This window comes from Oncorhynchus kisutch, linkage group LG1 (assembly GCF_002021735.2).
Source record: "Oncorhynchus kisutch isolate 150728-3 linkage group LG1, Okis_V2, whole genome shotgun sequence".
NCBI classification, from domain to species: domain Eukaryota; kingdom Metazoa; phylum Chordata; class Actinopteri; order Salmoniformes; family Salmonidae; genus Oncorhynchus; species Oncorhynchus kisutch.
The window spans coordinates 15,351,737-15,374,010 of NC_034174.2; the positions used below are offsets into that span (position 1 = coordinate 15,351,737).

Consider the following 22,274-nt stretch of genomic DNA (forward strand, 5'->3'; position numbering starts at 1 on the left):
GGCTTGGTTTTTGCTCTGACATGCGCTGTCAACTGTTGGACCTTTTATATAGACAGGTTGAATTTACCACAGGTGGACTTCAATCAAGTTGTAGAAACATCTGAAGGACGATCAATGGAAGCAGGGTGCACCTGAGCTCCATTTCGAGTCTCCAGTCTCATAGCAAAGTGTCTGAATACTTATGTAAAAACTTTTTTTAAACACATTTGCAAAGAACTCTGACAACCTGTTTTCACTAGGTTGAGGGGGGAAAAACAATTTTGTAAATTTAAGAATTAAGCTGTAACTTTCAAAAAATTGGAGAAAGGGAAGGGGTCTGAATACTTTCCGAATGCACTCTATCTAAATCTTCAACTAGTCATTGATTGCCATTGGATAACTACAGAGAGCTGTGAAAGACTACAGACAACTATCAGTTTACCTTCCATGGATCCTGGTCTGATAAGGTTAAACCACAATAGCTAATTAGTGTCCTGGTTTTACAGTAAAGTGTTTACATTCATAGAAATAACAGTGAACAAGAAAAAAATTGTTCACGTCATACTTCATGTGCTTGTAGATAAAAATACATTTTAAATTGGGTTATAGCTGATGAGTACTCACTATTAAATATATTTGAAGGCACTAAAATCATTCCATGAAGGACCTCCTATTTTGATCTTTTGATGCGAGACCAAAAATGTTTTTGTACTGCATCCAAACCCAGTGAGGCGTGCATGACGAGACTAGCCAACCACTAAATTTAGCTCTGTTCCTGTACAACACAGTGTGGACGGGCAATGCGTCTATCTCCCCCTCCTCACTGTACCCCTGACGCTTATGTAGGACTTGGTAACCATGGCAACAAACAACATCTGAACAGAATGGTCAGATCAGACGGTAAAGCGTGAAGAAGAGGGAATAAAGATCACTGACTTAAAACAATAAGTCAGAAGCTTCCATCCTGTCAACAGCAGATCAAACAGGTAAAGAGGAGCTTCACACACCTGCTTGATGCAGAGATCTCTCGCTGTTCTCTTCTCACCAGTGATTTCATGCCATTTTAGGATTTCCTTGCTGTTGTGTAATGATCAGACGTGTTTGGTTTTCTGTTGTCCTAGGTGCTGATGGTACCAATCTATGTTTTAGTTTTATACTAAATCTAGTGTGCATTGAGGTTGATTTAATTGAAGTCCACCAAGTGGGTGGTGAAATACATGCAATGGTCATAGCGTTCTGAAAGGCAACGTCTGTTTCCTAGCTTGGTGTTGTGCATGACCATCTGTTCCCTGTCACCAGTGCTTCACAAGAATTAACCTTTGAAAGTTCCAAGCTCATGCCAGGGATCAGGGGCATGTCTGTGGCTGGTGGCCAAGCACTGACCTGCGTCAGACCTGGGAGAATAATTTACATTTTAGTCATTTAGCAGACACTCTTATGCAGAGCAACTTATATGAGTAATTCGGGTTAAGTGCCTTGCTCAGAGGCACATCGACACATTTTTCACCTAGTTGGCTCGGGGATTCAAACCAGTGACCTTTCAGTTACTGGCCCAGTGCTCTTAACCGCTAAGCTACCTGGTTATTGTATGGTACTTACAGTAGTATTATGAAGCTGTATATTACACTGAAAAAATATATAAACGCAACAAGTTAAAAAATGTATGAGGAAATCAGTAATTTGAAATAAATTCATTAGGCCCTAATCTATGGATTTTACAAGACTAGGAATACAGATATGCATCTGTTGGTCACAGAGACCTTAAAAAAAGGTAGGGGGTGGATCAGAAAACCAGTCAGTATCCGGTGTAACCACCATTTTCCTCATGCAGTGCAACACATCTCCTTTGCATCGAGTTGATCAGGCTGTTGATTGTGGCATGTGGAATGTTGTCCCACTCCTCTTCAATGGCTGTGCAAAGTTGCTGGATATTGGCGGGAACTGGGACACGCTGTCATATACATTGATCCCAAACATACTCAATAAGTGACATGTCTGGTGAGTATGCAGGCCATTGAAGAACTGGGACATTTTCAGCTTCCAGGAATTGTGTACAGATCCTTGTGACATGGGACCGTGCATTATCATGCTGAAACATGAGGTGATGGCTGTGGATGAATAGCACGACAATCGGCCTCAGGATCTCGTCACGGTATCTCTGTGCATTGACGACATGGTATCCCTGCCCATACCATAACCCCACCACCACCATGGGGCACTCTCTTCGCAACGTTGATGTCCGCAAACCGCTCGCCCACCAGACGCCATACACTCTGTCTGCCATCTGCCCGGGACATTTGAAACCAGAATTCATTCGTGAAGAGCGCACTTTTCCAGCATGCCAGTGGCCATTGAAGGTGAGTATTTGCCCGCTGAAGTCTGTTATGATGCCAAAATGCAGTCCGGTCTAGACCCTGGTGAGGACAAAGAGCACGCAGATGAGCTTCCCTGAGACAGTTTGACTGTTTGTGCAGAAATTCTTCAATTGTGCAAACCCACAGGTTCATCAGCTTTCCGGATGGCTGGTTTCAAACGATCCCGCAGGTGAAGAACCCGGATGTGGAGGTCCTGGCATGGGTACACGGGAGGGCAGTTGGATGTACTGCCAAATTATCTAAAATGATGTTGGAGACGGCTTATGGTAGAGTAACATTGCATTATCTGGCAACAGCTCTAGTGGACATTCCTGTATTCAGTGTGCCAGTTGCAGGCTCCTTCAACCTGAGACATCTGTGGCATTGTGTTGTGCAACACAACTGCACATTTTAGATTGGCCTTTTATAGTCCCCAGCACAAGGTGAACCTGTGTAATGATCATGCTGTTTAATCAGCTTCTTGATATGCCACACCTGTCAGGTCGATGGATTAACTTGGAAAAATATAAATAAATGCTCACTATAACAGGGATGTAAACACGCTTTTGTGCACATGGAAAATTTCTGATATCTTTTATTTCAGCTCATGAAACATAGGACCAACACTTTACATGTTGTGTTTTATATTTTTGTTCGGTGTATGAAATGAGCTATGGAAACAACTAGGGATGCACGATATATCAGTGAGCATATCAGAATCGGATGATATTAGCTAAAAATGGCAACATTGGCATCGGCCCGATATCTGTCTAGTTTAGCGCCGATATGCAAAACCGGTGTCAAAGCTGACGTGCATACCTATATAACGTAAGTAGATGACATAATGACGCCACGAAAAAAACACACTACAAGAGAACAAAACCAGAAAAATAGTAAACTCACACTTCCAACAACTAAACAAGTTAAAGTCGAGCACTCATTTGAAGGAGTAAGACGTTTTCAGCAAGACAACTCAAAGGCGAAATCCATTAACGCCAAGATAATGGAATTCATTGCCCTTGACAATCAACCGTTCTCTGTCGTGGATGAAGTTGGCTTCCACCGACTGATCGAGCACCTCGAGCCCAGGTACACACTACCAAGTAGGCGCTATTTTTCAATTGTTGTACACAGTGTTGTTGAAATGCACATCTATGAGCTAGTTGCTATGGGCGTCACTGCTATTAGCTTCACGGCTGATATTTGGACCAGCGATGTCAGCCCCATGAGCCTGACAGCACAGTGGGACGACGAGGATTTTGTACTGAGGAAAGCCGTATTGCATGTTCAAGAATGTGCTGGTTCGCATTCCGCTGCTGCAATTTCAATGGCATTTGACAACCTGTTTGAAACTTGGAAACATGAACACACTCCTAGCGCCATTTGAACAAATGACTTGAGAAATAAGCTCATCAACTGCATCTGCAGCAGACATGATTCCCTCTGTCATGGCAGTGACACGCCTGCTCAACAAAACTGCCGACACAGACGGTGGGGTTAAAACATACAAGAGTACTTGAGGCTGTGAACAAGCAATTAAAAGTTGTTAATTCACCTACAGAAATGGACACAGTGACAGTGCGCACCGAGGAAGAGAGGCCACAAACAGACAGCTGAAACTTCACTGCTTGACATGCATGATGAAATCCTGGTTGAGAATGAAACGACTGAACAAATGAACAACGAAACAGCAAGTAAGTGAAAGAAATAGGTTTTGATTATGTTTTACTGGTAATGGGGACATACGTAAATGCCAACAAAATACCTTTTTGGTCAGTGTGTGTTTCTGTGTAACCTAACCGCAAGTCGGTTAAGAACAAATTCCATGTCACGATACAACAGGAATACAGCAGGATAGACTGTGATGCCTAAGACAAATTTTTACTTGCAATCATAAGTGGGCGTTAGACTCTGTTCCTTTTTTCTTCCTTTCTTTGTTGGATTATAACAGGATAGAATGAGGACTACATGAAGTATGTCTTGCATGTAATGGACATTTTAAAAAAAGGACTTGTCTTGCGTTATATTTAGTTTTTTATTTTTTATTTTTATTTTTTAAACAATTGAATCCAATGAACTGAGCAGGCTGGGCTGACATGCTTATAGCCTTGCTAGGACTTTCAAATATGATCATGCATTTATAAGATTGTGCCATTTTATTATTTCTATTAATATTATCTATTGTTACAATGTATTTTTTTCTGACTATTTTCCATGTTACTTGGTTAGTTCTCTTAAGCATCCTCATAGGTATTTATGTTATCATGGGACTGCCCATATTTCCCTCTGGCCAATGCCAATTGGTGGCCAAGGGTTTGCCTTAGGACGCAAAGGTGCGTTCTCTGCCTTCGCTCAATTTGAAATGATTTCAATAGCAAAAGAAGACCAGCCTTCTGAATCAGCAACAGTGAAGGGCTTCCCCACCCTGAAAAGGAGAGGAATATTTTATCATATTGAAATGATTCATTCTATTGAAAAAGCTGGATGTTTTCTACTGAGGGGTAATAAGTGGCTTTTTATTATCTTCAGCAAGTTAGGTGAGAACCCAGTCTATTTTTGCTTCCATAAATTTCATAAAAGGGACATTATGTGTCTCCTTTAAACAGAATATGCACTGACAGTTTTCCTTGTCTGTCACAGTCAACCGACTGACAATCTTATTATCCTAGACCTAATCTTTGCTATTGTGCCAATGTCCATCCATTTTCAATTCATTTGAATGCTTTGTCTCCTAACATAAAGTTTTTTTTTATTGTTTACGTGACCCATTCAAGCAATGAAAGACCTGAATGGACCACAATTTCTAAAGTGAATTAATTCCCGACAATGACCATCCAAACAGGATGGTAATACAGTAAATGGGGAGGAAATGGTTTTGGATGTTGGGAGCATTGGCCTTGTGGCATTATGCTACAGTCTGTAATGAATGACGTTTCATTCCCTTCCAATGATTAAAATACAAAACAAGAAGAAACATAGAAATTGACCTTGTTTAATTTTAGGTGAGCATTTATTCCAGTGCTAATGATTTGTTTCCTCTTTCTGGTCATCCATCGATATTTTAACAATGATAATAATGTGCTGGGTGCTTATTTGTCCTATTTCACACCCGTTGACTCCAATGCTTCCCACAATTGTGTCAACTTGGCTGGGGATGTTCTTTCGGGTGGTGGACCATTCTTGATACACACTGGAAACTGTTGAGCATGAAAAACCCAGCAGCGCTGCAGTTCTTGACCCAAACTGGTGCACCTGGCACCTACTACCATACCCCGTTCAAAGCCACTTAAATCTTTTGTCTTACCCATTCACCCTCTTAATACACAATCCATGTCTCAATTTTCTCAAAAATCCTTCTTTAACCTGTTAACAAATGACATCAATAAGGGATTATAGCTTTCACCTGGATTCACCTGATCAGTTTGCCATGGAAAATGGTTAAGGTTTTGAATACTTTTTGTATACACAGTGTATATTTAGCATTGGTTTATGCTGTAGTTGTGTGGTTGTTGCATCCTGAATTATAGTCCTAAATAGACTTTGTTCCAGACTGAGTCTTTGACAAAGAACAATGTCTAATTTGTTTGTCTCCGTGGTGTTGTGACAAGACTTCTTCGTATTCAGGATTGAGTTAGCACAGAGGCTCAGGCAATACAGCAAAGTATTATGAATGTTTTTGCATTATGCTAAGCATTATCTCTGTTAGCTATATCATACCCACTGATTCATGCTGTGTCTCGCAATCATTTTGTTTGCTGAAACGGATTTTAATTGTTGCTTTGCTAGGAAAACAAAATAATATAATAAAAAGCGAACAAGGGGTTTACCAGACATAAAACCAATTTCAAAAGTGACCCCTGAGCCGACACTTCACTATTAGAACAAGAGGCGCATAGCGAAACCGTAATGGGATTTTAGAACTAAGTGTCACAAGGCAGCATGTCATTACGAAGCAGTTATATAAGCTCATTTGGTGTGCGTGTGTGAGAAAATAGTAGATGCTGTAATACAGAGACAGCCAGGCAGGTAGCAGTTGTAGGGACCATTCCCCCAGGATCCATGCTAGGGAAGGGGGCTCAGCAGGAGAAGATTGGCACACTGTACTTTGGACGTCAAACCACTCACAAATCACTAGTTAGTGATGCTGAGCTCTGCAGCTTTCAGGTGCAAGATAAAGGAGGTGCATACTGTAGTTTAGTGTGTATATATATATATATATATATATATATATATATATATATATATATATATATATATATATATATATATATATATATATATATATATATATATATATATATATATATATATACACACACACACACACACACACACACACACACACACACACACGTACAGACTAAACATTATGAATAACACAAGTATTGTAAATTATTACACATTATGTTAGCGTGTGTGTATTTGGCTATACTCTTACACCTGCCTTCTTTTACCTGGATTTAAAGGAGTCTGCAGGAGGGGCTCCAGATAATGTATTGTGAACATGAAATATCTCCCATCTAACATTTTTCCTATTGTGTACGATATAGTGCTGAGGACGCAGTACTGAAATATTCATTAGATAATACACAGATACTCCCCCACTGGGAGGGGAGCGATTTTAAAACAATGATCCAGTTTAGGAGAAAGCGATAAGTGTAAAGGATACCTGTGGGCTGCCCTATCAGCTCCAACTCCCTAATGTTCCCAGTTATCTAGGCCCTCCCCACAAACAGCCCAGCCCTCCTGGTTTACCTGTTTTCTGACCATGCATTGTTCCCTGTGACGAGGAGGTGCTGCTGATGTAAAAGTGGGGTTTAGTTGTAATTCGCTAGGAGTTCAAAACTCATTATGGAAGAACAGCAGGTGTTGTGCAGGCCTCATCATACTGCCATTGTTTACAGATTGCTCATTGTGGAAGCTTCCTTAGCCTGGCATCCTTGATCAACCAAACCTTAACTATTCGGTTTCACTAAAATAGCATTTCTCATTAATATACAATATCTCTAGGAACAACCGCTTACGATTTGTCGGATTTAATCTGTCCTTCCCAATCAAATAAGCGTTTTAAAATATGTTTTTACACAGGGTCTCTCATTTTCCACCTGTAGAAGTGGGTGACCACGTGAGCGATTACCCTCAAGTGACGGCGTGGTCTAGAATGGCAGCCCACAGGCGGAAAATGGGATTGTTCCTAGAGATATTGAATATGTCTGTGTGGACGGGAAACTTTGTTTTGGTGAAACCGAATAGTTTAGGGTAGGTTGATCAAGGATGCTGGACTACAGAGGCTTCTGCAATGAGCCACCTAAACAAATGTTTTTAAACATTTTTATTTAACCTTTTATTTAACTAGGCTCTTTGCAGGACGAGGGAAACTATAGAGCAACCAGAAACACATTTTCAGAGGCTTATTTTAGTGTATGTATTGAAGGGGTAAAGGGTAAAAACAAAAATGTGTGTACTCGCACACAAGCGGATTATGAAAATGTGCTGGCAAACCTGCTGGCACCGCTCTTATATTATCTCTGTTATACAACCACCAAGACTATGGAATATAAATGCAATGTGCTGCAAGCTGACAGAGGATTACAGGCACAAACATACCGCTGCAGGTGTTGCTGCCAAAGGATAGCCACAAAATAAGAAGTTCATGAAGCTAATGCCTTTAAGACAAATATTTGGGGAGTGATGTCGAATATAAGGTAATCCAAAACCTATGGACTAAGGTTTTGACAGACTTGACCCACTTAAAGATCTATAGTGTTGTTCATTACAGAGCTGACTATCAAATGTACAGCTAAAAACTAGATGGACCTGACAATCATATGTCATCATCCCCGTTGTTTTCTAATTCTAAACTCTTTTGTTGTCGATTTTACAGTAGGCTACATTTACTAGAGGTACTGTAGAATCAGTGTAGATGACTTCTGTCGTGGAATGGGTTTGTCTCTCTTGTGGAGTGGGTCCGGATCAGCATACACAATGGACTAGTACCACTCTCTTTATGAATGGAAAATAGATATACAGTATCAAACAGAAATTATATTAGTATAGCTGCAGGAGATATGACAACACAGAACAATTGGCCCATGTATTTTTACCAGTTGCAGTAGTAGAATTGCATGAGGTGAGGCTGATTTACAGTTTATCAGCTTCACTGTGCTGTTCAGTCAACGAGTCAGGCAGTATGTATCTCTGGAGCCCTGATCCTGTAGTTATATAGTAATGAGTCCCACTGTGGCCCACACTACACTCATCCTCCTCTTCTCCTTTCCTCTGTCTTCATTCCAGGAACTCATTCTCTCCTTCCCGTGCAGATGATTGATTCACGACCTGAAACAGAACTATGCGCTCTTCTCTCTTGCTGCAAAGGGTTTGTTATTTCCCTCTCCTGGCTGATTACTATCAGTCTACCAGTCAGATGGAGATATTGCCTGCTCCGCTCCGAACCAACGCGGACAGGGCTGCTACTAGAGTTGAAGCACCATGGGTACATGGAATTTAATTACTGCTTTGAAAGCTCTTGTAATGAACAGCCCAAAAAAAACTGACTTCTCTGCCAGAGTGTAGACTGTAGATAGCTAATGGCTCTGGCTTTTTGTGAGTTTATTAGAAAGAAAAACAATTCTGGATGCAATCATTCTGGCTCTGAAATGATACTTCAGTCTTCTCTCCTGGCCCAGAGTGCTATTCTGGGAGATGGGCTCCTCTAGACAATGGAGTGTTCTTTACGTGGTCTAGTCCAGGGATAGGCAACGACACTGAACAAAAATATAAACGCAATATGCAACAACTTACACTTCTTAAAAAGGAAATCAGTCAATTGAAATAAATTCATTAGGCCCGAAGCTATGGATTTCACATGACTGGTAATACAGATATGGATCTGTTGGTTATAGATACCTTAAAAAAAGGTAGGGGGTGGATCAGAAAACCAGTCAGTATCTGGTGTGACCACCATTTGGTGTGACCACCTCATGCAGCGCGACACATCTCCTTCGCATAGAGTTGATCAGGCTGTGAAGTATTGTCCCACTCCTCTTCAATAGCTTTTTGAAGTGGCTGAATATTGGCGGGAACTGGAACACACTGTCGATCCAGAGCATCCCAAACATACTCAATGGGTGACATGCTGGTGAGTATGCAGGACATGGAAGAACTGGGATGTTTTCAGCTTCCAGGAATTGTGTACAGATCCTAGCTTATGCCTGCCCATACCATAACCCCACCTCCACTAAGGGCCACTCTGGTGGTTTATGGTAGAGAAATGAACATCAAATTCTCTAGCAAAAGCTCTGATGGACATTCCTGTAGTCAGCATGTCAATTGCATGCTCCCTCAACTTGACATCTCTAGTATTGTGGTGAGTTAGGAACTGCACATTTTCAAGTGACCTTCTATTGTCTCCAGCATAAGGGGCACCTGTGTAATGTTCATGCTGTTTAATCAGCTTCTTGATAAGCCACACCTTTCAGGTATATGGACTATCTTGGCAAAGGAGAATTTCTCACAAACAACAATTTAAACAAATTTAAGAGCAATATGCTTTTTGTGCATATGGAACATTTCTGTTATCTTTAATTTCAACTCATGAAACATGGGAACAAAACATTACACATTGCGTACATTTTTTTGTTCAGTGTAGATTCAGCCGCGGGATGATTTTTGTCAGAGTGGATGGTCGGGGGGCTTGATCATACTGTAAGTATCATCATTTGCAAATGACCACAGTTGAGCCAAAACATACCTTGACTACATTGAGACCGGTGATGTAGTGGTAAAAAAGTGGGTAAACTATCAACTCCAGTGGGCAATTGGGGAAAGACGAACGACCACCGATATAAACCAACACATCTAACATTTTTAGAACTGTATTGTTTGATTGCACAGATTATCTTTTTTTAGTGAAGTTATTGCTTTACTCAACAGCCTCTCTGTCTACTTGCTTTCTCTCTTTCTGTCTCCTCCTGCATTGCAGCCTGCTTCAGCCTCACCACTGTCTGGCTCATCACTACACTCTGTAAAGTTATTTTAAAAATAGATTTTTATATACATGAGAATAATATTACATTTTCTTTATATTTAAATTGTCTTTATAATTCACTACATTTTAGGTACCACAGGCTGTCCCAACACAATTAGATACAAGTAAATTCTAACAGTGTAAAAGGCCCTTAGTTTACTCTAAAATGTTGTATTCTAGACCCATTTGAAGAGAAACAAGTTGTAAATGCTTTTGATAAGATTACAGATTCTCTCAGGGGAACCCACATTGATCCCTGACCTTTAGTTTGGGAACCACTGTACTACTAACATCTCTCTGCTTTACTTCTCTCTGCGTCTCCTTTGCCTCCTGCGTTGCAACCTGCCTCACCACTGTCTTTCTCAGTACTCAGTAAAGCAACGTTATTTTGTTATGAGAATTTATAGTAGCCTATATTTTGTTAAGATTATAGCTAGCTTAATTAAATTACCTTCAAGCTGCATACTGGACCCTATTCCAACTAAACTACTGAAAGAGCTGCTTCCTGTGCTTGGCCCTCCTATGTTGAACATAATAAACGGCTCTCTATCCACCGGATGTGTACCAAACTCACTAAAAGTGGCAGTAATAAAGCCTCTCTTGAAAAAGCCAAACCTTGATCCAGAAAATATAAAAAACTATCGGCCTATATCGAATCTTCCATTCCTCTCAAAAATTTTTGAAAAGGCTGTTGCGCAGCAACTTACTGCCTTCCTGAAGACAAACAATGTATACGAAATGCTTCAGTCTGGTTTTAGACCCCATCATAGCACTGAGACGGCACTTGTGAAGGTGGTAAATTACATTTTAATGGCATCGGACTGAGGCTCTGCATCTGTCCTCGTGCTCCTAGACCTTAGTGCTGCTTTTGATACCATCGATCACCGCATTCTTTTGGAGAGATTGGAAACCCAAATTGGTCTACACGGACAAGTTCTGGCCTGGTTTAGATCTTATCTGTCGGAAAGATATCAGTTTGTCTCTGTGAATGGTTTGTCCTCTGACAAATCAACTGTAAATGTCGGTGTTCCTCAAGGTTCCGTTTTAGGACCACTATATATTTTACCTCTTGGGGATGTTATTCGAAAACATAATGTTAACTTTCACTGCTATGCGGATGACACACAGCTGTACATTTCAATGAAACATGGTGAAGCCCCAAAATTGCCCTTGCTAGAAGCATGTGTTTCAGACATAAGGAAGTGGATGGCTGCAAACCTTCTACTTTTAAACTCGGACAAAACAGAGATGCTTGTTCTAGGTCCCAAGAAACAAAGAGATCTTCTGTTGAATCTTACAATTCATCTTAATGGTTGTACAGTCGTCTCAAATAAAACTGTGAAGGACCTCGGCATTACTCTGGACCCTGATCTCTCTTTTGAAGAACATATCAAGACCATTTCAAGGACAGCTTTTTTCCATCTACGTAACATTGCAAAAATCTGAAACTTTCTGTCCAAAAATGATGCAGAAAAATTAATCCATGCTTTTGTCACTTCTAGGTTAGACTACTGCAATGCTCTACTTTCCGGCTACCCGGATAAAGCACTAAATAAACTTCAGTTGGTGCTAAATACGGCTGCTAGAATCCTGACTAGAACCAAAAAATGTGATCATATTACTCCAGTGCTAGCCTCTCTACACTGGCTTCCTGTCAAAGCAAGGGCTGATTTCAAGGTTTTACTGCTAACCTACAAAGCATTACATGGGCTTGCTCCTACCTATCTCTCTGATTTGGTCCTGCCGTACATACCTACACGTACGCTACGGTCACAAGACGCAGGCCTCCTAATTGTCCCTAGAATTTCTAAGCAAACAGCTGGAGGCAGGGCTTTCTCCTATAGAGCTCCATTTTTATGGAACGGTCTGCCTACCCATGTCAGAGATGCAAACTCGGTCTCAACCTTTAAGTCTTTACTGAAGACTCATCTCTTAAGTGGGTCATATGATTGAGTGTAGTCTGGCCCAGGAGTGGGAAGATGAACGGAAAGGCTCTGGAGCAACGAACCGCCCTTGCTGTCTCTGCCTGGCCGGTTCCCCTCTTTCCACTGGGATTCTCTGCCTCTAACCCTATTACAGGGGCTGAGTCACTGGCTTACTGGCGCTCTCTCATGCCGTCCCTGGAAGGGGTGCGTCACCTGAGTGGGTTGATTCACTGATGTGGTCATCCTGTCTGGGTTGGCGCCCCCCCTTGGGTTGTGCCATGGCGGAGATCTTTGTGGGCTATACTCGGCCCTGTCTCAGGATGGTAAGTTGGTGGTTGAAGATATCCCTCTAGTGGTGTGGGGGCTGTGCTTTGGCAAAGTGGGTGGGGTTATATCCTTCCTGTTTGGCCCTGTCCTCGGATGGGTCCACAGTGTCTCCTGACCCCTCCTGTTTCAGCCTCCAGTATTTATGCTGCAGTAGTTTGTGTCGGGGGGCTAGGGTCAGTTTGTTATATCTGGAGTACTTCTCCTGTCCTATTCGGTGTCCTGTGTGAATCTAAGTGTGCGTTCTCTAATTCTCTCCTTCTCTCTCTCGGAGGACCTGAGCCCTAGGACCATGCCCCAGGATTACCTGACATGATGACTCCTTGCTGTCCCCAGTCCACCTGGCCGTGCAGCTGCTCCAGTTTCAACTGTTCTGCCTTCTTATTATTCGAACATGCTGATCATTTATGAACATTTGAACATCTTGGCCATGTTCTGTTATAATCTCCACCCGGCACAGCCAGAAGAGGACTGGCCACCCCACATAGCCTGGTTCCTCTCTAGGTTTCTTCCTAGGTTTTGGCCTTTCTAGGGAGTTTTTCCTAGCCACCGTGCTTCTACACCTGCATTGCTTGCTGTTTGGGGTTTTAGGCTGGGTTTCTGTACAGCACTTTGAGATATCAGCTGATATACGAAGGGCTATATAAATACATTTGATTAGATTTTCAGTGGAAAAGCAGGCTTTTGCTCAGCCGTGTTCTAATAAAGCACTTTCTCGAGTGAAAATCTCATGGTTAGTGGTCTTCCATTTAGAGAAAGTTATTCCTTTGGGTCCCATGGTTCAGAGCTTCAGACCCAGGTTAACATTTACCTAATGCCCATTAAATCTCTAGCCTGGTCCCAGATTTTTTGTGCTTTTGCCTATTCCATTGTCATTGTCAAGCCATGACAATTCCATAAAGAGTTGGCAAGAGAACAGAAACAGACTGGCACCCATGCTATTAAATATCAGCTTGTTCCAAGACATTATTTACTGCTAACAATAGGTCACAAACACAGGAGATGTCATCACATTTCTGATTTGAACCGTAATCAATAGACTCCTCTGCCTGTCTGTCAGTTTAGACATTTACCTGCTTCCCAGCCGTGAGTGAAGGTTCACACTGAGCATAGGAGATGCCTCATAGATCATGAATGATCGGTCTGAGTATTGTCAGAAGAAAATTAGTGTACTGTCGTGTATACCCAATGAGATTTTTTATCAATTCAATTACTCACCTAGATCTTCGCATTTCGGTTGCTTCCTATACAATGGCTACTTTTTGGGGATGATAAATGATGAAATTGCTGAAATAACGGACTACGTTTTTATTGCATACACTCTACTTATACCCAGTGGCGGAAAAAGTACTAAATTGTCATACTTGAGTAAAAGTAAAGATACCTTAATAGGAAATGACTCAAGCAAAAGTCACCCAGTAAAATACTACTTGAGTAAAAGTCTACAAGTATTTGGGTTTTAAATATACTTAAGAATCACAAGTAAATGGAATTGCTCAAATGTACTTAAGTATCAAAAGTAAAAATATATAATATTAAGCCAACCAGACGGCACAATTTTCGTCTTTTTATTTTATTGACTGATAGCCAGGGGCACACTCCAACACCCAGACATAATTTACAAACAAAGCATTTGTGTTTAGTGAGTCCTTCAGATCAGAGGCAGTAGGGATAACCAGGGATGTTATCTTGATAAGTGTGTGAATTGGACCATTTTCCTGTCAAAATGTACTTTTGGGTGTCAGGGAAAATGTATGGAGTAAACAGTATATTATTTTCTTTAGGAATGTAGTGAAGTAAAAGTTGGCAAAAATATAAATGATTAAGTACAGATACCCCAAAAAACTACTTAAGTAGTACTTTAAATTTATTTTACTTAAGTACTTTACACCGCTGCTTGTACCTAACAATTCTTTTGCTCCTAATACAACAAGATTGGAACTGATTTGAAATCATGTGCCTTTACAGTAGCTATTACTGCAGCTTTGGTATAATGGTTCATTTACAAAGGCCAAATGCCTTTCCTGTTTATCATGAATTTTCCCATTGTTTCCTCATGTATTCGTGATCCTTCCATAAGGACGTGTTATTTTCCTCTACCATGGAGTGAAACTCGCATTGATTTTCCACCAGAGATGCGCCATCATTTTTCTTCTCTTAATAGGGACATGACTGATGACACTCCAATGAGATGGCACCTCAGTCAAATGCACTCTCCTCCTCATCCTCCCACTTTATTTCACTCTGCTTTCTACTGCCAAATCAACAGGGTTGTTCAGCAACCAGAAACCCACCCAGAGAGGATCATATTTATGTATTCAGGGAACTGTATGCTCTGTTCAGAAAGAACCAAATCTACTGCTGCTGCTGGTGGTATGACTTGTCCAAAGCTGAATAGTGTGTACGTATTGGACCAGGGACATTTATGAACACCAATTCACCATTTTTAAAAGGTTGTAAATTGCCATTCTGCCCAATAGCTAAATGAAAACAGGAAGTTATCCTAAATTCATAAAAATCTCTATTACATTGAGACATTTGCCAGCTTGTCTTTTATTCCGTGCATCTTTCCCCACTGCTACATCCTTTCAGAGTAGTCTCTCTGAGATACAGAGAGCAGACCAAGGTGGTAAAGGGCTGTCTAACTCACTATTGAGTGAAAATAAAGCAGCCTTCCAGATTACTGGAGAGTTCAATCTTTTTGCAGGAGAGTTCTTGTGAATAATGTTGAGTCCAAAGTGACGGGCATATTCGATAAACACATTTTGAAAACGAAGTGCATGATGTTCCTCTGCCTATTTTGTGCATGGATTGAAAGCATTGATTTAAAAACAAAAAAAATCTGCAATTGTTAGTAATGATATGCTACATTCTTTGTCATAGCATTGCATATGCTGTATACATGCTGTATACTGTATAAGAACAGCAAGGTAATATACAATAGGCTTAGGTCATGGTGCTCTTAAGTTGTTTAGTAGTGAGGTGGAACTTGGTATCTACTGTTGTACAATGTGTACTATTATAGCAACAATATGCTATGTCTTGGTAACAGGTGGTGTTGGTGTGATCTCCCTGTGTAGCTGAGGAGCTGCCATGCCCTTTGGCTGTTTGACACTCGGGGAGAAGAAGGATTACAACAATCCCTCAGAGGTGACTGATAAATATGACCTGGGACAAATTGTCAAATCGTGAGTATTCCTTCACAATGACTGACATTCCGTAGTCTGAGACTTTAACTAAATAGTAAAAGAATACTTCTTCCATTCAGTATAGCTTTTAGTGAAATGTTTATTTTGTTTGCTCGTGTGTGGTCCTTGTTTAGGGAGGAGTTCTGTGAGATCTTCAGAGCAAAGGACAAGAACACACTCAAAATGTTCACCTGTAAAAAGTTTCTGAAAAAGGATGGGAGGAAAGTGAGAAAAGCTGCCAAGAATGAGATCCTGATCTTGAAGATGTAAGTTACATTCAGTTTGGCTTATGCATTATTTCAGAGCTTTACCCGTGGCATCTGGAATGCCACAGGAATCAAATCAATCAAATCAATTTGTATTAGTCACATGTGCCAAATACAACAGGTGTAGACCTTACAGTAAAATGCTGAATACAACAGGTGTAGACCTTACAGTAAAATGCTGAATACAACAGGTGTAGACCTTACAGTAAAATGCTTACTTATGAGCGCCTAACCAACAAAGCAGTTAAAAAAAATATGAGTAAGAACAAGACATAAAAGTAACAAGTAATTAAAGAGCAGCAGTAAAATAACAATAGACGACACAGCAGTGTGGTGCCTGAATAGCAACCTATCCCTCAACGTAACCAACAGAACAGTCTATGACTAGGGTGGCTGGAGTCTTCGATAATTTTTAGGGCCTTCCTCTGACACCGCCTGATGTAGAGGTCCTGGATGGAAGGAAGCTTGGCCCCAGTGATGTAGTGGGCCGTATGCACTACCCTCTGTAGTGCCTTGCGGGTGGGGGCCGAGCAGTTGCCATACCAGGGAATGATGCTCTCGACGGTGCAGCTGTAGAACCTTTTGAGGACCTGAGGACCCATGCCAAATCTTTTCAGTCTCTTGAGGGGGAATAGGTTTTATTGTGCCCTCTTCACGATTGTCTTGGTGTGTTTGGACCATGTTAGTTTGTTGTTGATGTGGACACCAAGGAACTTGAAGTTCTCAACCTGCTCCACTACAGCCCCGTCGATGAGAATGGGGGCGTGCTCTGTCTTCTTTTTCCTGTAGTCCAAAATCAAAGGAGATGTCTTGATCACGCTGAGGGAGAGGTTGTTGTCCTGGCACCAGGTCTCTGACCTCCTCCCTATAGGATGTCTCGTTGTTGTCGGTGATCAGGTCTACCACTGTTGTGTCATTGGCAAACTTAATGATGGTGTTGGAGTCGTGCCTGGCCTTGCAGTCATGAGTGAACAGGGAGTACAGGAGGAGACTGAGCACGCACCCCTGAGATGCCTCTGCATTGAGGATCAGCGTGGCGCCCCCACCTGGGGGCGGCCCGTCAGGAACCCCAGGTTCCAGTTACAGAGGGAGGTGTTTAGTACCAGGGTCCTTAGCTTAGTGATGAGCTTTGAGGGCACTATGTTGAACGCTGAGCTGTAGTCAATGAATAGCATTCTCATATAGGTGTTCCTTTTGTCCAGTTGAGAAAGGTCAGTGTGGAGTGCAATAGAGATTGCATCATCTGTGGATCTGTTAGGGTGGTATGCAAATTGGAGTGGGTCTAAGGTTTCTGGGATAATGATGTTGATGTGAGCCATGGCCAGCCTTTCAAAGCACTTCCATTGCTATAGATGTGAGTGCTACGGGTCGGTAGTCATTTAGGAAAGTTACCTTCGTGTTCTTGGGCACAGGGACTATTGTGGTCTGCTTAAAACATGTTGGTATTACAGACTCGGACAGGGAGAGGTTGAAAATGTCAGTGAAGACACTTGCCAGTTGGGGAGTGCATGCTCGCAGTACACGTCCTGGTAATCCGTCTGGCCCTGCGGCCTTGTGAATGTTGACCTGTTTAAAGGTCTTACTCATATCGGCTGCGGAGAGCGTGATCACAGAGTCATCCGGAACAGCTGATGCTCTCATGCGTGTTTCAGTGTTATTTGCCTTGAAGAGAGCATAGAAGTAGTTTAGCTCGTCTGGTAGGCTTGTGTCACTGGGCAGCTCTCGGCTGTGCTTCCCTTTGTAGTCTGTAATGGTTTGCAAGCCTTGCCACATCCAACGAGTGTCAGAGCCGGTGTAGTACGATTTGATCTCAGTCCTGTATTGACGCTTTGCCTGTTTGATGGTTCGTCGAAGGGTATAGCGGGACTTCTTATAAGCTTCCGGGTTAGAGTGCCGCTCCTTGAAAACTGGCAGCTCTAGCCTTTAGCTCAGTGCGGATGTTGCCTGTAATCCATGGCTTCTGGTTTGGGTATTACGTACGGTCACTGTGGGGATGACGTCATCAAGGCACTTATTGATGAAGCCAATGACTGATGTGGTGTACTCCTCAATGCCGTAGGAGGAATCCCAGAACATATTCCAGTCTGTGCTAGCAAAACAGTCCTGTATCTTAGCATCTGCTTAATTTTTTATTGATCGTGTCACTGGTGCTTCCTGCTTAATTTTTTTGCTTGTAAGCAGGAATCAGGAGGATAGAATTATGGTCAGATTTGCCACATGGAGGGCAAGGGAGAGCTTTGTGTCCGAGTGCTTCTACACCTGCATTGCTTGCTGTCTGGAGTTTTAGGCTGGGTTTTTGTACAGCACTTTGAGATATCAGCTGATGTACGAAGGGCTATATAAATACATTTGATTTGATTTGACTTTGTATGTTTCTCTGTGTGTGGAGTAAAGGTGGTCGAGTTTTTTTCCCTCTGGTTGCACATTTAACATGCGGATAGAAATTTGGTGAGACGGATTTAAGTTTCCCTGCGTTGAAGTCCCCGGCTACTAGGAGCGCCGCCTCTGGATGAGCGTTTTCCTATTTGCTTATGGCGGAATAGAGCTCATTCAGTGCGGTCTTAGTGCCTGCATCAGTCTGTGGTGGTATGTAGACAGCTACGAAAAATACACATAACTCTCTAGGTAGATAGTGTGGTCTACAGCTTATCATGAGATACTCTAACTCAGGCGAGCAAAACCTTGAGATTTCCTTAGATATCGTGCACCAGCTGTTATTTACTAAAATACATAGTCCGCAGCCCCTTGTTTTACCAGGCGCCACTGTTCTATTCTGCCGATACAGCGTATAACCAGCCAGCTGTATGTTGATAATGTCGTCGTTCAGCCACGACTCCGTGAAGCACAAGATATTACAGTTTTGAATGTCCTGTTGGTAGTTTAATTAATGTTCCGCGTAGGTCATCAACAAAAAAAAATATCCAAAATTCCCTGTTTGCTAGCAGAACATAAAGGATACAAAATGCATGAATCATTTTGTTAAAATGTCACATTTATGCAATTGAAATGGAAAAAACACCATAGAGGTAGTTAACTACAAATGACTTAATACCTGTTACTAATTACTGAAGTTACACATACTGTTCCCATAACATCCCCATTACGTTCCCATAACACCACTCCTGTTCAGCTTGAATTCTCCATTAGCCTTTAACAATGGAAAGTTCTTCGACTACCATAAACTCTGAAGCAAGCAAAGGAAATGTACCTTTTCTAGTTACAGTAACGCAGTATCTCTTTAGCAGTCTAGTCTGAAATTAGCATGGAGTAGGACCTGTAATGAAAGAGTCACAGACCCCAATCTGTAATTGAAAAAAATATATATTCAAATGTAATTAAAATACTTAGGTGATTAAATTAATTTAGACATTAACTTACATTTTTTTAATAGAATATGCCAATCAAAATTCCTTGAAAGACCAAATCAAATGTCTTATTAGCACACATTAGTTTGCTGCTGTAATGAGACCAATCTCTAGGTTTAATTAATTCATCCAAATTTCACGGGAATTGGAAATGGTCCACTTTCTATACAGATCAAAATATCATCAAGTCACTCATATGGGGCGGCAGCGTAGCCTAGTGGTTAGAGCGTTGGACTAGTAACCGGAAGGTTGCAAGTTCAAACCCCCGAGCTGACAAGGTACAAATCTGTCGTTCTGCCCCTGAACAGGCAGTTAACCCACTGTTCCTAGGCCGTCATTGAAAATAAGAATTTGTTCTTAACTGACTTGCCTAGTTAAATAAAGGTTAAAAAAAATAAAAAATAAAAAATAAAAAATAAATAAAAAAAAATACAATATCACAAGTAATGTCCATTTTTGTCTATACTGATTTTATTCAATGCATGAGTAGGCATTTCATCTGAATTTAACTTGAATGGGAAATGGTCCAATTTTCTAATGGTTATTAAATCATTAAACTACTAATACATTTGATCAAATGTTATGTCTTAATTATTTCTAGTTAATCTTGGTTTAAAATTGCTCAATATATGACTTTGTTTTTCTGTTTCCATCTGTGTCTCCCTCCCTCTTTCACAGGGTTAAACATCATAACATCCTCCAGCTGGTTGATGTCTTTGAAACTAGGAAGGAATACTTCCTCTTCCTGGAACTGTGAGTGTTATTGGAGGTTATTAAGTGACATTGGTTAGGGCTTTTTATTTGTTATCTTGAAGTCATCATGGTTCCGTTCCAATGATTACACCATTAGGGAGTGTACCTACGTCCTGCAGACTTGCCAATGCATACTCTCTTTCTCAACCCCTGTGTGAAATGTCAATTTTCCATATTCTCCTGGAGAATCTCATTTTAGTAAACTCATCTGAGAGTTGATTTTTACTTCTTAAATGTTGCGAGAGGCCTAGAGTACAATTTAGAAATACGACACATGAGTGGTTTTCTCTGGATGTTCTTCTCTGCAGAGCTACAGGCAGAGAGGTCTTTGACTGGATCTTAGACCAAGGCTACTACTCGGAGAGGGACACCAGCAACGTTGTCAGACAGGTGTTGGAAGCCGTGGCCTATCTGCACTCCCAGAGAATCGTCCACAGGAACCTCAAGGTATACTGCGCACACACACAGCACACTGCTCCCATCTGGTGTTTCATAGAGGTTATTACACCATAGGCCACTCAATCGGGTGACAGCATTAGCAATAAGAAATGTACCGTCATTTCTGGACTATTAAGCGCACCTGAATATAAGCCGCACCCACTGAATTATTAAAAACTATGTATTTTGTACATAAATAAGCCGCACATGTCTATAAGCCGCAGGTGCCTACCGGTACATTGAACCAAATGAACTTTACACAGCCTTTAAACGAAACACGGCTTGTAACAAAAATAAATATGCTTTAGCGAAACACGGCTTGTAACACAAATAAATAGGCTTTAACGAAACACGGCTTGTAACAAAAATAAATAGGCTTTAACGAAACACGGCTTGTAACAAAAATTAAACAGTAGCCTACCAAGAAAGTCATTGGTCACTATCTTCCTCCTCCTGTGCACTGAAACCACTGAAGTCATCTCCTCAGGTGTCTGAGTTGAATAGCCTCAGAATTGCTTCATCCGATGTTGGATCGTTTTCATTGTCGCTCTCGTCACTTTCATCCGGAGGCAAATTCCCCGCTGAGCTCTTGCTGCCCTCTTCAACACGCAGCGGTCCAGCCTTTCGAAACCCGTTGATGATAGTGGATTTTTTGACAATGCTCCACGCTGTCAGGACGCACTGGCAGACTTGACCATAAGTTGCTCTACGCATGCGGCCCGTTTTAGTGAAGGATTTCTCCCGACTTGTCATCCAAGCCTCCCACTGAACACGGAGCGCCACCTTAAATGCACGATTTACACTGATGTCAAGTGGCTGCAAATACTTTGGGCCATCTGCTTTTCTTCCCTCTGAAAGCTTTTGTTGTCTTTTTGCACTGAGTCAGTTCCTCACGCTGCTGTTTCCAACATCTTATCATCGACTCATTAAGGCCAAGCTCCCGTGCAGCAGCTCTATTTCCTTTTCCAACAGCCAGATCGATCGCCTTCAACTTGAAAGCTGCATCATATGCATTTCTCCGTGTCTTTGCCATGATGAGGGTGACAAAATTACTACCGTAATCAGAATGATGGGAAGTTTGAGCGCGCTAGATTTACGTCACATTATGTGACGGTGCTCAGTTTTTTGGCAGCATGTTTCTTGTGAAAGCGGGAAAAATCCATAAATTAGCCGCGTCATTGTATAAACCGCGAGGTTCAAAGCCTGGGAATAAAGTGGCTTATAGTCCGGAAATTACGGTAGCTACTTTTCCCTCTGCATTAAAATAACATTAATTATATGGCACCCTGAGTAATTGTCCAACCTGCCAATTATGTATATTTTTGTCATTCTTTCTACATACCAAAAATATCTATTCAGACATACACTTTGTTTTGTTTCACACAGCTGGAGAACTTGGTGTACTTCAATCGCCTGAAGCACTCCAAAATAGTAATCAGTGACTTCCACCTGGCCAAGCTGGAGAACGGACTCATCAAGGACCCCTGTGGAACCCCAGAGTACCTTGGTGAGTTGTTAGGGAATGGGGCAGATCATAGACGTATGGGAGCAAATGGGTTTGACATGACAGTAATGGTGTTTGGACAACTTGAGAGCTATATACTATGTTGCTACCTCCTGAGCATTCCAATGTTCTATTCATGAATATTGGATTGT

The 22,274-nt window shown here is 41.5% G+C and overlaps 1 protein-coding gene across 3 annotated transcripts in view; it reads left to right on the forward strand.

The window, feature by feature from the left end:
• LOC109898815 (caM kinase-like vesicle-associated protein) overlaps positions 1 to 22,274 on the forward strand; it is a 34,275-nt gene that overhangs the window by 9,371 nt on the left and 2,630 nt on the right. Inside the window, exons 1-6 of one of the 3 annotated variants that reach the window (XM_020493891.2) lie at positions 839 to 965; positions 15,661 to 15,796; positions 15,931 to 16,062; positions 20,106 to 20,180; positions 20,489 to 20,627; positions 22,005 to 22,125. In XM_020493891.2, the coding sequence (XP_020349480.1) occupies positions 15,702 to 15,796; positions 15,931 to 16,062; positions 20,106 to 20,180; positions 20,489 to 20,627; positions 22,005 to 22,125 (562 nt within the window). In that variant the 5' untranslated portion in view covers positions 839 to 965; positions 15,661 to 15,701. Of the gene's footprint in view, positions 1 to 838; positions 966 to 3,894; positions 4,028 to 15,660; positions 15,797 to 15,930; positions 16,063 to 20,105; positions 20,181 to 20,488; positions 20,628 to 22,004; positions 22,126 to 22,274 lie in introns of those variants that run through there. The other 2 variants (XM_020493897.2, XM_020493886.2) reach the window with 2 other exon arrangements.